Source organism: Solea solea, chromosome 7 (assembly GCF_958295425.1).
Source record: "Solea solea chromosome 7, fSolSol10.1, whole genome shotgun sequence".
NCBI classification, from domain to species: Eukaryota; Metazoa; Chordata; class Actinopteri; order Pleuronectiformes; family Soleidae; genus Solea; species Solea solea.
Window position 1 is genome coordinate 16,120,887 of NC_081140.1, and position 11,750 is coordinate 16,132,636.

At 39.8% G+C, this 11,750-nt stretch overlaps 1 protein-coding gene across 4 annotated transcripts; it reads right to left on the minus strand.

Annotated features, from left to right (window-relative positions):
- Window positions 1–310: 310 nt before the first annotated feature.
- Window positions 311–11,209, minus strand: clasrp (CLK4-associating serine/arginine rich protein). 4 transcript variants are annotated; one of them, XM_058633779.1, is made up of 21 exons: window positions 11,087–11,209; window positions 9,177–9,316; window positions 8,852–8,949; window positions 8,232–8,333; window positions 7,951–8,027; window positions 7,637–7,721; window positions 7,397–7,533; window positions 7,104–7,200; window positions 6,850–6,928; window positions 6,688–6,761; window positions 6,535–6,576; window positions 6,274–6,462; window positions 5,600–5,911; window positions 5,267–5,509; window positions 4,015–4,054; window positions 2,347–2,407; window positions 2,126–2,184; window positions 2,006–2,052; window positions 1,838–1,923; window positions 1,608–1,632; window positions 311–958 (listed from the first exon to the last, which is right to left on the minus strand). In XM_058633779.1, the coding sequence occupies exons 2-21, from the start codon at window positions 9,273–9,275 to the stop codon at window positions 916–918; spliced, it is 1,995 nt and encodes a 664-aa protein (XP_058489762.1). In that variant the 5' UTR covers window positions 9,276–9,316; window positions 11,087–11,209; the 3' UTR covers window positions 311–915. The 4 variants fall into 4 exon arrangements, 3 of the variants coding, with proteins under 3 accessions (XP_058489762.1, XP_058489760.1, XP_058489761.1); XM_058633777.1 differs by having other exon boundaries at window positions 7,951–8,030; XM_058633778.1 differs by having other exon boundaries at window positions 7,951–8,030; window positions 9,177–9,313; window positions 11,087–11,203.
- Between the last annotated feature and the right edge of the window lie 541 nt (window positions 11,210–11,750).

Here is an 11,750-nt window from a genome sequence, read left to right on the forward strand (position 1 = left end):
TTGTTTTTTGTTTCCCTTAATGAAAATGTTTTTTTCAATTTTAGTTTTTGTTATTTCATTCGTTTTGGTTAACTATAATAACCTTGGTTCTAGAGCACCATTATTAGCTTTGCACGATAGGGGGAGTTTTCTACATTTCCATTAATAACTCTCCTAAAATCATTTTAATATCATCAGCAACCCAAATAGAAGAGGATGATGCTGTGAGACGTTGAGATAATTTAATCAATGTTACATGGTGAATGGGTGTTTGTGTATAACCTGTAAACATAAGACATTTTAGATGAAAACAAAAACAAATACGAGCAAATAAATTCAAAAATGGTTTTATTTGCTGTATTTAACATTCCACATTTCTGAGGACAAAAAAATGTTATTTGCCGTTAACCAGTGAGCAAGGGGCAGAGTATAAAAGGAGCAATTGTTTCAATAAATGCATGAACTTTGACTTTTCATTAACACATTTCTAATGGACGTGTATAAATATCCTGTACACCAGTTCATGAGGCATGTTTAAAACAATCCTTATTGTGTGTTCCTTTTTCAGCGGAAAACTAACATATGGGAGAACAATGAATACGGTGAAAGTTAAGGTATTGCTTAGTATTGTATACTTTGAAGAATAGCACGTGTGTGTGTAGATAAGTCTGCAGCGAAGAGAAGAGTTCAGGTAGAAAGAAAAAAAAGATAATCATACGATCTTTACATGATGAAGTGAAACTGAAGATCAAAATCAGCTGCTTGTAATTAGTGAAACTAAGAGATAAAAACAAAGTTTTGATACTTAAAACAAACTATCAGAGCCCATCTTCTGTTCTCATCTTCTCCCAATTGCTTTCCCTCTCGCCCAATTAGACGGTATGTGTGTCTGTCACATGGTAATGCACTGTAGAATGATATTTTCCACCTGTTTGCTCAGTATCTGTGGTGAGGACTCCGTGATCTGGACCGTGACCTCCTGGACAAATGACAGAGGAGAAGATGCTGAAGGATAGACTTTAGTGTAAAATGCAAATAAACTGACAAGATTACTGACGTACAGCATAAACTACAGTAAAGGAAAAGGTGTTTGGTAATCCTTGATGTCACTCTGCTCGTCATTTGACAGCCACATATTAATAAATGTTAATAAGTCGGGGATATAGTTGTGATCAAATTCAGTATTTGTCAAAAACCATACGTACATGTGAAGTTAGTTTATATTAGTACAATGCTGTATAAACCTGCTGCTAAGTTAAACAAGCGACTTCAGGTAACGCAATACCAAGGTAGCTTAACACTAACATAACAACATGCACGGCGTGTCATAACCAAGATATTAATAGTTTTGTTAAACACAGATTACTTATGCTGATCAGAAAATCCCAGTCAATTATCCCATCGCAGCATAACTGTTTTTTAAGATTAAGCAGTACTTAAGATGGAATCTTTTTTATCTATTCATTACTGTTTAAACTGGTAGATTTTACAATAGTATTCTCTTGTTTTGCCTCATATTCATATTTATTTTGTTTCTGTTTATATTTGCTTCCTATGCTTTGAGATAATGTTTGTGCATGAATGTGGAAAGAGACAAAGCCCTGTGCAGATTCCTTTAACTCACATACCTTCTATAGGAGCTGTGTTCTCGGCCTGAGGGACAGACGACAAAAGAGATCGTGATCAAAACAGCGGCAGAGCATTTTAAAGCCTATTAAACTGTCAGAGTAGGAACAGATGCCAGCTTATGAGACAAGAAGTTGAGCTGATAAAATATTTTAGTGACTTTAGCGCGAGAGCATGAACCGGTACACACGATAAACACTCAAACGTTGTGATTAGAAAACAAAGCATTCACCATATTTGGAAGGAGATGGCGAGTGGCTCTGTCTCCCGTACTGTCTTTCCCATTCATCTCTCTCTTTCTCACGGCGCTCGCGCTCCCTGAATACAACCACTGGTTAAGACTTTTGCAAATAACACACCTTAACCTAACCTAATGTACTAAACACAAGCGGGGCCTTACTTCATGCGTATCTTGCGTGCCATGGCTCGTAATTCTCCTTCTCGCTCCTGTCAAACAATGAAGAACAATGAAGAACTTAAGCAAATAAAAGTTGTCAATGCCTAAGAGACAAACACTTACCTGTCTTTTGTTTTCCTGCTGCTGGTTCTTCGCTTGAGCTGCTTTTTTATCCGCCTTGGCTGCAGCAAAGAAAAAAACGTGTTTTTTTTTAATTACATCGACAATTTGCATGCAACAGACTGTGCAACATCTTAATGAGTTCAAAATTCAGATGTCTGTACTGACCCATTTTTTAATTTGTGCACAAAGCACACTCACTCAATCAATCCTGTTGCACTTACACTGCTTGTTGAGCGCCTTCTGCATTCGTAGCTTCAGTCGCTCCTGTGGGGTCATCTTGGGCTGCAGGTGATAAGAATTGTTTTAATGCACCTTTTCACAGCCTGATTAAAAGAGTGTGTGCGTGTTGAGTGTGTATACAAGGGGTAAGATCAAAAGGTGCCATATTGTTATACAACTTTAATAACATCACCTTGAGGTACAGTTGCTGGTGGAGGAAAAAAAGTCAAAGTTAAACTCATTACATGTGATGTTTGCTCGGTAAACTGGGTGTGAGTGCGTGCGGAGGCACAATGCTGCTATAGGACAGTTAGGAACATGTGCGGACACTGTTGGAGATATAAAAAAGGACATGGATGCCTGATGAGGGGGAGAGAGTGTTGGGAAATTAAAACAGAAATTTCGGCTACAGTGAATTCAACAGAATTTGGGAGGAGCTGGTGGCATTTTGAATCCGACACACCCATGACTGGGCTGTTAGAACCCGGACAGGCAAGAAAAACTGCAGGTCAAATTTAATAGATTCAGATTCTAACTTTAACTCTGTTTGTCTTTCCTTTTTTTCTTACAGGGGGATGATAAACCAGTTTAGGTGAATGGTTCAGAAAATTACAGACAACAGATTAAACTGTTATTCAATGTTAAGAGAAATGTTTTCACATTATCACTATTTCAGTTAGTTCAGCTATTTCAGGACCCCAGTATGCTCACTGGGGTCCTGTGTGAACTTCCAAGTCTCTCAAAACAAAGACACTGGACAGATTCTAAATATTAACCCCCATAATCGTCAACCAAAATGACCTACCAGACCCTTTGTTAATTGGGCTTTTGACCACTGTATAAAGTGTCAGCGAAATGATGCTGCCTTCTTTCCCTTCCAGCCAGGTAGCCAGACGCAAACCGTTAAGGTCAATCATTTTACAACCTTTTGACCACTGAGTGAACCACCCAAGTACTTGTCAGTGAGACACGCTCAAAACAGCACTTGAGTGAGTGTAGATAAAGACAGATAGTGTCTAAAGCAATCATGAGTTCAGACAACAAACAAAGGAAACACCTCACTTCGCTATTCTGTGATTCCAGGAGTGAAAGAAGCCAACCACAGAAACATCTGAAGTTAGAAATTTATATGGTTGGATTATAATACCCATAAAACGGGACAGAGCCAAGCCCTCATTTCCAGTATCTACATGAAGCTATCCAACTAAAAAATAAGCCTTATCTAACGCTCCTCAAGACACGGAAGAATATTTTTCAACATCTTCAAACTGTATGTTATCTCAAGATTAAGTAAGGCTGTTTGAACCAAGCAAATCTCGGAACCAAAGAGCATCACAAATTATCACATGGCCTGACTATTGTCATGAGTGTTCTTTGATGTCTGTGAGACTACAAAAAAAGATATATAAAAAATTCTGCACCCTCACAGGGCGTTCACATGTTTCATTCAGTCATTTTATGGTGGAAAGTTGGTAACGGTAATTTTTAATGATGCTTCCACTGCAGCACATGTGGTGGGAGGGGGGGGAGACAAAAAAATCTTATAATTTTTCTCTGTGGGCAACAAGGGCTTCTACATCCCAGTGTGGAGGACAACCGTGTCAGCCTGTCAGGGATGAGGGAGGCGTAGGCTTTAGCAAGAAACCCAGCTAGATCAAATTCTTACTGACTTTGGCAGCTCCCGTCTCTTTACCACCCGGAGTATCAGGCCTGGAGAGGGGAGAGAGAGACACAAAAAACATTTTTGTGTGGCGATAAAGACAACTTGACTTATACACACACACACATCACCTTCCTAGCACAACTCACTGCAGAGGGGAAGGTTCAGGATTTAAATGCATTACTGTGCATTCAAGTGAAAACAAAGCAATACAGAACAACACATGATTGTTATGGTTTTCATAGCCTTACAATAATGGCCTTTGCACACAGGACGTGGGGTTTTTTTGTGCAAATTATTTGTACCATCTAAATGTTTTTCGAGCATGTGTCCAATCAATGCAGCATTCACATTGGACATGTACTTTCGCCATGTATAACTGCAAATGGCGTTAGGTCCGATGACAACGAAACTCGTTGCCAAGCAGATTGCTTTCCCAAAACCCTGTTCTTTTTATTAAACAAGAAAAAAAAAATTACAAGACAGGTTGAGCGGGGTTGTTGTGAGAGATATATATATATATATATATATATATATATATATATACACACACACATATATATATACACACATCTGCTGTCTCCTCCGCCAGCTGAGTGTGTGTATGTGTCCTGCTGTGGTCGCAGACCATGGTGCCATTTTTTCACAATTTATTTGTTTCCTCGTATCACACTCGTGATATGTGCATGGGAGGGTGTGTCATCATTCAAATCCAAATTAACCACACATACAAGAATATGTACCTAACGCAAAGGCCTTCTTAGGAAGGTCACCATTTGGCACTACTATGTTTCTACAGCAGCACAAACGGACTTGAAGCAGGAGCTTAGCTTACTATGCAAACAAAGAGAAACAGGTGTACCTACATAAACCTGACACTTTAACTAAGAAGAATTGGTGAGTGGACAAGGGTTAGGGTTAGGGTGTATATATATATATATATATATATATGTATATATATATATATATATATATATATATATATATATATACACATATATACATACATACATACCAGTTAAGAGAAACAAGACTCAGTCTCATCATCTTACAATCATCAAATTACATCCGACTACTACAAGTCTAGATCATCAGGGCAAGAGTCTCCACATTTGTATGTTTAATTATGTTAAACGAATACTACTCTTTCTCCCACCTTTCACCCTATGTCAACTGAGATTAGCACCAGTGTCGTAGAAGATGAGTGAGTAATACTACTCAATTTCAGTCATAACATAACTAAGATCGTTTTTAAAACTTACTTTCTTAGTTTGTCACATATGGAGGTGGCAGCAGAGGGCTGGGCCCCTCTGTGCGAAGGGGAAAGGCGGTGGTTCAGTCGGCAGGGGGACTGAGAAAGACTGGGGCTGCGGCTGGGGCTGGGGCTGGGGCTGGGGCTGTTGCTGCGACTACGACTACGGCTGTGACTGTCTCCCCGCTTGTGGCCTCCACTGCTCCGGCCTCCTCGCCTGGAACTACCCCCCTGCCGTGAGCTGGAACGAGACCTGACAGAAAAGAAGAGGACAAGTCTCACTAAGATGTCTTAAAAAAAACATTAACCTTAATGCTGACCATTGGGCAGTGAGGAATCTTACCTTGTACGTTTGCGAGCCGTGTATCGTCTTCTGTCCCTGTCCCTCTCTCGCTCTCTGTCCCGTTCATTGGACCGGGACCGTGACCGGTCACGTCTTCTCCAGGATCCTCCTCTACCTCCTCCGTTGCCTCCTCTACCTCTGGAGTGAGACCTGGTGCGCCGCCTTGAACGCGAGTGGCTTCTGGACCGACGCCCGTCCCTTCCCCCCCGTCCTCGTCGTGCTCGACGTGAACGAGAAGATGAGTGAGAAGACGACCGAGATGAGGATTGGGAGGAGGAGGAAGGGGAGCGACTTGACGATGACCTTCGTTTCCTGGATGAACAAAGAGATAGTGTTTCAGTAACAACCCCAGCCCAACACCTATTAGGCAAATTTTGTTTCCCTGTTTTAACAATTCTTATAGTTTCAAGGTAAGTACAGACATAAACAATCAGCTCATAATCCCACTTTTTTTTAAACAACCTGTACACACGCTGCCTTGATACACATGCACAGTGTAATTGATCCAGCAGCAGCTACTGTATATGTAATTTGACTGAAAACTGATCAACCTCACCTACCAAAAAAATCAATCAGTACTCTTTCTGCGACAAGAGCTGTGGTGATTTCATTTCACATAATGACTGCAAGAGGAAATAACCAAAGAAAAGCCAAGAAGAGGGAAAGTTACCGACCGGGAGCCCCTGCTATGACCTGCAGGGTGCTGCAAAATGGAGGGGGCGTGGCCAGAGTGAGGAGCAGGTGTTAGGGTTGCTGCCGCAGCTTCTTCGTCGCTACCTCCAAAGCTGGTGATGAAGGTGATCTTCTCTGGACCTGGAGTCCGAGAACGCGATCGCGACTCAGAGCTGGATTCTGACTCTGGTCTAAGAGAGAAAATAATGCTGAAAAACAAACAAAAGCTGGGAAAACTAAGAGGAAAAGGGTCAGAAATTCACCTTTTATAAGGGTCATATGTTGGACTGTCTCTCCTGGCATAGCTGAAATACAGGAGAAGAAAGACATAAGTCAGAGAGTGATTTAACTTTCCGTTAAACCATTAAAGGTTGACTCTTAATGAGGTACAAACCCCACAGACAACATAAATTTACCTTGGTGGGCTAATCTGTCTACCTTTTAGCCTCTTCTCTCGGAACTCTCTCCTTTGTCTGCGAGAACGCCGGCCCTGTGATGATCACATGCAAACATACATTACCATGTTACAAACCAGAATTAATACAGCTTAGACAATGATTCATCAGATGGCCTCTTACAGAGTACATGGCCTTTTCTGCCTCCAAAGCTTTAGCATGTTTGATGGCCTCCACTTCCTCCTTGTCTTTCCTCAGCATCCTGATAAACCGGTAACATATTCACAGCATTAAAAAAGAAAGAGTCTTAGTGTCAGCAGTGAAATGCATTGCAGCTATTTCTTAATAACTGGTTTTATTTTTAATCCAAAAAATTACCAGCTGTACTTTTATTGTTCTTGGACCATTTGAATCGAGACATGATGACGACGTATTACCTGACAAAGTCTCCTTCAGCCATTCCATATGGAGTTGCTATTTTGTTTAGGTCCAACTCCTGCTCCTGGTTCAGCTCATCAACATCAACCTCCACATCTGCACAAACACGCAAACAATGAACAGGACACCATCGTTTTAGTCTCCTTCTACTAACCATATAGAATTTGCACTTTTCAGAACATTTAATCAAAACATGTAAACAAAAGAGAAAATAAAACTGTTGGCAGTCAGAGGCGAACATAAAGTCACCCTTCAATCATTAACTCTGGAACATTTCTCTCACGCATCTCACCAATATCTGGGATGCCCTCATCCTCTTCAGATTCACTGTTTTCTGAATTGTCTTCATCTTTGTCTGACTGGGGCTCAGGCTCCGTCACTGTGCTGTCTTCATAGGTGTAACCAATGGTGGCCTTTTTCTCTGCCAGTCTTCACAAAAAGAACAAACATGAATGACCCAGAGAGCAAACCAAGTAGGAATCTCATATTTATGTACAAATTACAGACAGATCTGTAACTTTAAATGACTTACTTTTTCTTCTCATCTTCATTTGGTTTCTGCAGTCCACCATAGAGTTCATCCAGGTAGATTTGATACAAACACTGTTCCTCAGAGACTGTAGAACAGCAGGGAGTTTAAAAATCACAGAGCACAACAACCACAATCCCACTGAGAGCAGATGAAGAGACTATTTGCGTACACAAAGAACACATGCAGTACATGATAGATGTGTCAACAGTGGCTAATACAGGCTCTGACAATGTTGCACCATGTAATGTGAAATATATTAGTCACTGTTACTGTAGCATCTGACAGTGGAATCAGGTCACGTTTGTGATACTCACTGTTTGCGAAGTCATTTTGCACAAGGCCTCTGTAGCGCTCATAGTTACACCTCCTCTCCTCCATTTCCTGCTCTGGACTGCTGTAGGTGACAGAGACCACTTCAGTACTCAAATCTCACAAGCACAATTTTAGAAATGTAAAAACATATGTCATTTAACTAGCAAATGCTCAGATGTTTAAGGATTGCATTACATGTGTATAATGTAATGCAATGTAATGAAGTATAATATTAAGGCAACAAATATTAAATGTTAAAACATATTAATAGATTACGACTTACGATGTGTTCAGCAGTGGGGGTGTGTAGGTGGGGATGTAGTCCAGATGAGCCCTGACATCAAACCTGTCAATCATGTTGTTGGCATCTCCTTGCCATGGCATCCTGCAAACAAAAGAGGCAGCAGATGTATCTAATTAGGGATGGGAATCGGTATCAGTGAGTATCGGTTTGATACTGGACAAAATCACTGGATCAGATATCAGACAGTTAATGTAAAATCCAATACAGTCCAAGAAAATCCTATATATCACATGCGTCACTATGCACAGACTGCAAAAATATAAATAAAAATCCACAAAGGCATGTTAGCTGAGTCATGCTTTGGCTTTTTATTTCTTCTTTTGGGGAACAATATTTGTTACACAGTTGGAGAATTATGTCTTTGAGATGACTCAGCACAAACGTGTTGTTAACGGCTTCATAGTTCATAAATGGTCTAAAATGGGACACAAAAAAGTGGTATTGTCCCATCCCTAAATCTAATCAGCATGATGCCACCAGTAATATGTAGCACGTGTGGTACATAAACACATAAATACAGGGACAGACAGGGATGTGTTGCATTATAGCAGGATGAGCAGGTGTATAAGTGTTAGCTGTATGTGTGTGTGTTTTCTCACATGTTGATGGGGCTCTCAGCGGCTAACGCCACAGCAGGATCCAGATGGATCTTGTAGGCTCGGCCATGAACCTGAAGAAACTGAGCTGGATCTTTTTTCTATCAAGACAAAACAAAAGACCATCAAAACACAATTCAATAATAACTAATGACTCCAAACAAGAGAGGATAACTGGCCAACAATGTGCAATAGAAAGCTAATAGTGCCATGAGCTCAGTGGCTCTAAATTAAGGCTTGCTGCCACAGAGCTGGAAGTTACCAGCAATATTTATTCAACCATCTCTGCATATGTCACTCAGCTACTGTAGGTGATTAAGGCTCTTACTATCTTCTCGTAATATTCTCGCCGGCGCTCGCCTCGGCGCTTGTAGTCCACCATCATGCCACGGAGCTTGCGCTCATGTTTGCGGGCCTCCTGCCACATGACGGCTCCGCTGGGGGTGGGGGCGCGGCGTGGCACGGCTGCTGCAGAGAATGGTGAAAAAGAAGGTGTTTAATGGTCTTAGGTTTTCCAAAAGATCCCCGCATGTACATTCTGACAATTGTACATTGTGCATTTTCTGTTTTAAACACACCAAACTGTTTATGGACATTATTCCTCACTTAAATAATATAAACATCAATTATCACCTGGACACACAATGCAGAGGCTAAATAAATATTACAGTAATTCATTTAGAATAAATCTAAATTGTTAAGTAATTATTTAACTAAAGAAGAATTTAGCAGTAAAATATGTTGAATTGAACCAACATGAAAAAAAAAACAACAACAAACATCCTACTAAGATGTGACGGATCATATTTGGAAAAAGAAAGTAATGCTGGTATTGACGAACAGCTTCAGCTCGACGAGTTTGATTGGTGAGTTCAATGAAGTATTGTCCTTAAATATAAATAATTCCAATGGTGATACAATAAAACAAAAAGTTGCAAATATTATACAAAACTTCATCATGGAAGAAAGTTGAATTATGGATCAGCAAGAAATATTTTGTACCGCTACTGATTCGAAACCTGCCGGCATCATAATTAAAATGCGTCCCATTATTGTGTGTCAGCCAATATTATGTGGGATGAACCCATCGATAATATAGATTATGTTCAAATAAAGGGTTAAATCGAACAATTATTTCATAATTGTTTAATCTGTCAATAATTTTCTCAATTAGTCAAGTAATCCATTGCTCCATAAAACATTAAAAAATGTGTCAGTGTTTTACAAATGGACTGGAAATTATGTTGTTTCCAAATGTCTTGTTTTGTCCACAAACAAAAACGACTCAGTTTTCAATGTTATATGGAGCAAAGAAACCAGAAAATATTCAAATTCAAGAAGCAGAAAATCAGAAAATTCCAACCCTCAAACCAACCAAAAACAGTTGACGATTAATTTAGTAATCTATTAATGGAGTAACTGTTTCAGTCCTAGTTAAATAAATCCTTCATTCAATGTATCTGTTGTATTGATGATTTTCATGATAATGTGCATATTACATGAATAAAATATATAAAGCTACCTGTTCTCTGTAACATTCTATACAAACACTCTTTTCATTATACACTATGCAGTTTGTTGTTATTAAATAATCGTTTCTCTTTTGTCGCAAACATGGTAATAAATAATCATAGAAATCTGACAAGGTATTTCATTTTAATTTGTTGATTTCTGTGTGTTATTTTTGACCTAATCATCCAAATATACAAAACTTAAACATTATTTAAGGGTAAATAGTAGGTTTTATTCGCGCATTTGACCAACAAATTAGAAGCGACATCATTTTAGAATTTTACAGTCAACATTTTGTTTTAATAACAGTTAAATGTTTCAGTCTCGTGGTTTCCAGCTGACGGTAAATAAGTGCTGCGGTGCATCAGCCTGTGTGATGTCCATCCTGTAGCAAACAAACTGCGTTTACTTCGTACTTTACGCCGACACTCAAGCCAACTGAAGCTGAAAGTGCGCGTGCATTTTGACAAACTCGTAACACCACATCGTTGTTAACCAACAGAAAAAAACTGATTAGGAGGTGAAATAAATGTTAAAGTTGTGAGGCCTAGTTGCTCGCGTAGCCTCGGCCTCTATAACACCACCACACTGCTGTTAGCCGCCTAGCCTAGCTTAGCTTAGCTTCACTCGTCTGCAGGGACATTGGAGACAACGCGTCAACAACAAAATCGACAGAACATGGCATACAAAAGCAGCGCGCACTCTGCGGGAAATATATCCGTGTACCTGTTTTAAAGACCACCGACACACACTGAGGTTGTTTTAGGTCAGATTGAGACGTTGGTGTGATAGCGTCACACGCCTCCTCCGTGCACTCTCGATGCAGTACTGACCTCAGCCACGCGGGGGCGGCGAATATGCAGAACATAGTGACATGAAACATGCTTGGAGGGCTTTTCCAACGCTGCTGTGCGGCTACAATGTGGCCACAAGATGGCACTGTCGGACAGAGTGCAAGTCCAAAACTATTATTACCTAGTGTTGACAAGCACTCATTTATACTTCAATGAATCAAACACACTCTTATAATAATAATGATAATATTAATTTAATTTCTAGTAGTAATACGCATTATCATTATTATTGTTGTTGTTATAAGCAGAAGTATAAGAGGACAAGTGCGATTGAACTGTGATTTGTAACTTCAAATTGAGGCGGACAGCATTACGAATAAAGGCTTATCTTATGTGATCTTATCTTATTGCACATCTCAGTGCACAAATGCTGTAAATTATTATAGTAAGAAAAAGCAAGCAGCAACCACTGGTGTTCATGAGTCATCTGTGTTTTACTAGGGCCTGAGAATGGTTGCAGACGTTTGTTTAATAATCAGTAATCCTTGCAAGTAAATATACAACTTTGAAGAACTTATTTTATCATCTTATGCTAC

Bases quoted from the DNA above. Each gene is read 5' to 3' on its own strand.
- clasrp (XM_058633777.1), bottom strand. From the start codon at position 9,275: ATGTGGCAGGAGGCCCGCAAACATGAGCGCAAGCTCCGTGGCATGATG. The intron at 6,463-6,534 runs GTGAATTTCTGA...TTTCTCTCTTAG, and splicing joins ACATATGACCCTTATAAAAG to ACCAGAGTCAGAATCCAGCT. The intron at 2,053-2,125 runs GTAAGTGTTTGT...ATTGTTTGACAG, and splicing joins AGCAGGAAAACAAAAGACAG to GAGCGAGAAGGAGAATTACG.